At 45.5% G+C, this 3,063-nt stretch overlaps 1 protein-coding gene across 1 annotated transcript; it reads right to left on the bottom strand.

Annotated features, from left to right (window-relative positions):
* Window positions 1-996: 996 nt before the first annotated feature.
* Window positions 997-1,854, bottom strand: LOC137579630 (uncharacterized). Its single transcript, XM_068293404.1, has 3 exons — window positions 1,686-1,854; window positions 1,420-1,632; window positions 997-1,331 (listed from the first exon to the last, which is right to left on the bottom strand). The coding sequence occupies exons 1-3, from the start codon at window positions 1,852-1,854 to the stop codon at window positions 997-999; spliced, it is 717 nt and encodes a 238-aa protein (XP_068149505.1).
* Window positions 1,855-3,063: the final 1,209 nt, after the last annotated feature.

Raw genomic sequence — 3,063 nt, 5'->3', positions numbered from 1 at the left:
AATTGTCATTAGTACTTAAGCATACAAGTAATTTGTTGAGAGGGAGTGTTGATAATTTGGGATTATTATCGTATCTAATAATTTGGCAACAATATGTACTTATAGTCTGGCCACACTAATTTTTGAGTTCAGTTAGTTTTTTCTCTTTCTTCGTACCATTCGGTTCACCATATAATTGTCTCAATGAATATATATACATATATACTCTACTGCGAAACTTTGTTCTAGAATTATTTGGAGTGGGTCATTTCTCATTTCTTTAATTTCAATAAAATGTATTACCAAAGCTTAGTTTTATTGATCGAAGATTGATTTATTAATTTTACCTTGATCCATAAAATAGGGTCCATTTTCTGTGGTGCTGTCTCTCTCCAGACACTGCATTGCTTTTGACAATGACAATGAAAAAAATATCAAAGAAACTAACATCGGCTATGGCGAAGTTTATATACTCTTGCAGTCCTTGGCAATAATAATTTTTACATGTTCAAAATTTGGTTTGTGCAACTCAATTAATCAATATACAAACAAAACAATTTTACTCTTTATACTAAAATTTCTTCTTCTTCCCTCATTCCCAAAGCAAAGCAACGGACACATACACATACAGTTTGTGTAGCGTTACGTGTGATTTTTTTTTGTTTTTTTTATTCATTTATTACATTATATAACAAAATATATATTGGTTTGTGCAACTCAATTAATCAATATACAAACAAAACAATTTTACTCTTTATACTAAAATTTCTTCTTCTTCTTCTTCCCTCATTCCCAAAGCAAAGCAACGGACACATACACATACACATACAGTTTGTGTAGCGTTACGTGTGATTTTTTTTTTTTTTTATTCATTTATTACATTATATAACAAAATATATATATATATCACAAACTGAAGGCAGCAAATACGTATTAGGGGCGTTTCTGCGGGACGTCCCATGGGGGAATTGCTTCGTAAAAACCTACAACCCTTTAGGTATGGCCACTTCGCCTTTCTTAGGCTGATTCCGTTTCCTCCAGAACCCGCCGTTGACTAGTAAATCGCCTGCATGCGAAAAAGGCCTCTAGCATTCCTTCACCACATGTCAGGCAGTACTGCTCAGCCTCGTGTCCGATTCTATAGAGGTAGGATCTAAAACAGCCGTGTCCTGTGATGAACTGTGTCAGATGGAAAGTCACCTGTCCATGCTTCCTTTCAAACCATGGCCTGATCTTGGTAGACGAGTCCCACCGCTCTTGCCAGGTGGCGAAGCTTTGCATCCTAGCGTCGCCGCTAGCTGTCTGCTTTAGTGTGCCGTTCCTTTTTGCGTCCGCGATGTTCCTGGCCTCGTCTGCGAGTAAGTTGATGGGGATCATGCCTGCAAGCACCGCTGCAGACCCTTAGCGCGCAGAGACGGTAGGTAGCGGTAATGCCCCTACTGTGCGCCGTAATGTGTATGGCGTTGTCGCAGATTTGTGCCGCATAGAAAATGACCGATTTCAGCACACTCATCAGCAATAGTCTCCGCTCCTGTTTCGGTCCTCTCGTGTTACGCATTAGCCTTGATAACGCCTGTTCTGTGCTCGCTGCTTTCCGTTGAACGTTCTCCAAATGCTCTCTGAAGCATAGACGCCCAGGTACCGGATAGCTCGCTTTTAGGTGATTGTGGAACCTTTTAATTGCACCTGCTCAACTGTTTTCCTACTGCTGATCAGGACCGCATCCGTTTTATCGGCTGCCAGGGCTAGGCCAACCGACTGAAGCCACCGCGTGATACTGGCTATAGCTTGCGAGGCCACTGATCCTGCCTTCTCCAGCTCCTTGGCAACAACAACAATAGCCACGTCGTCAGCATATCCGATAGCTTCGTACATCAGGTTCCAAAGAAGCGACCCCAGAACCGAGCATTGTGACCCTCCAGCAGACACATTACGACTCTTAGGGTCTTATCTCAGGATCCTCTGCCTAAAAAAGCTCCGAATGATGGCAAGGAGGTACGGGGGGACGCCGAGATCATGGATGGTACTGAGTAAGCAACTCCAACCCGCGGTGTTGAAGGCGTTCTTTACATCAAGGGTGACGTCAAGGCAATTCTGTTTGGAGCCTTTTTTCTATCTTGTTCCTTCGATGGCCCTGGATCTTGCATTGGTTGGCTGAGAGACCGCCGCTCACTGACGTAAGCGTTCAGTCTCGTTCCGATGAGACCTTCAAACACCTTGCCCATAGAGTCCAACAGGCATATCGGTCTATAGGAGGGCGAGGTATCTATTGGCTTAACCGGCTTCGGCAGAAGGACCAACTTCTGGATCTTCCATTGCTCGGGAAAGACTCGTAAAGACAGGGCCAGTTTAACGGAGTGGTTTGGGATCCGATCTGGGCCGAGTGCTTTGCCGAGGGGAAACCGGACGGTTGGGGAATATTCCGTCGACAATTTGTGCGACTTATTCAGCGTGTCTTCTTTAAAGGGCATGTCGACAGGGAGAGGGTGCGCTACGTGCTGTGGTCTGTCCGCTTCACGGCCTATACTAACACAAATCGCCTCATGGTCGCTCGCCTTGTAACAATTATCCATTTTCGAGGCTGATGTCCTCGCAAGGCCACTGCTTACGTACGTAAGATCTATCACGGATCCCCTATGCCATGGTTTAATCGTTCGACGTCTAGGGAGGCAAAAGCGTCGAGCAGAGCGCGGCCACGCGCGTTTGTGGATGAGCTTCCCCATTCCCGTGCCCATGCTGGGTCTGTTGCACGTTGCCGCAACGTTTCAAAATTCCAGGCACCTGTAGCATCTTGACGCCGAAGTGCTTACGCGTACCCTGCTTTCAGGATTGCTTCTGCACAGTTTGTTGCCCTCTGATTTCCTCCGTGCGCTGGTCGCAGACTCTTAACATCTGCGGTAACAATTCTCAGACTCAGCTGGTCAGAAACGGCCTGAACGATTTCATTTTTGGTGGTTTCGCCATACATGTTCAGAATCTCCAATCTGGTCAGATTCGATAGCGCCCTTGCCTCTCCTTGACCTTCTAGCGCAGATCATCTGGGTAACATTCTCTGCTCCTGCTGCGTTTAGTTCCAGTAGGAGG

Source organism: Drosophila tropicalis, unplaced genomic scaffold (assembly GCF_018151085.1).
Source record: "Drosophila tropicalis isolate 14030-0801.00 unplaced genomic scaffold, ASM1815108v1 contig_722, whole genome shotgun sequence".
NCBI classification, from domain to species: Eukaryota; Metazoa; Arthropoda; class Insecta; order Diptera; family Drosophilidae; genus Drosophila; species Drosophila tropicalis.
The sequence above is the reverse complement of the archived record's forward strand: the minus strand, read 5'-3'. Positions and strand labels throughout refer to the sequence as shown.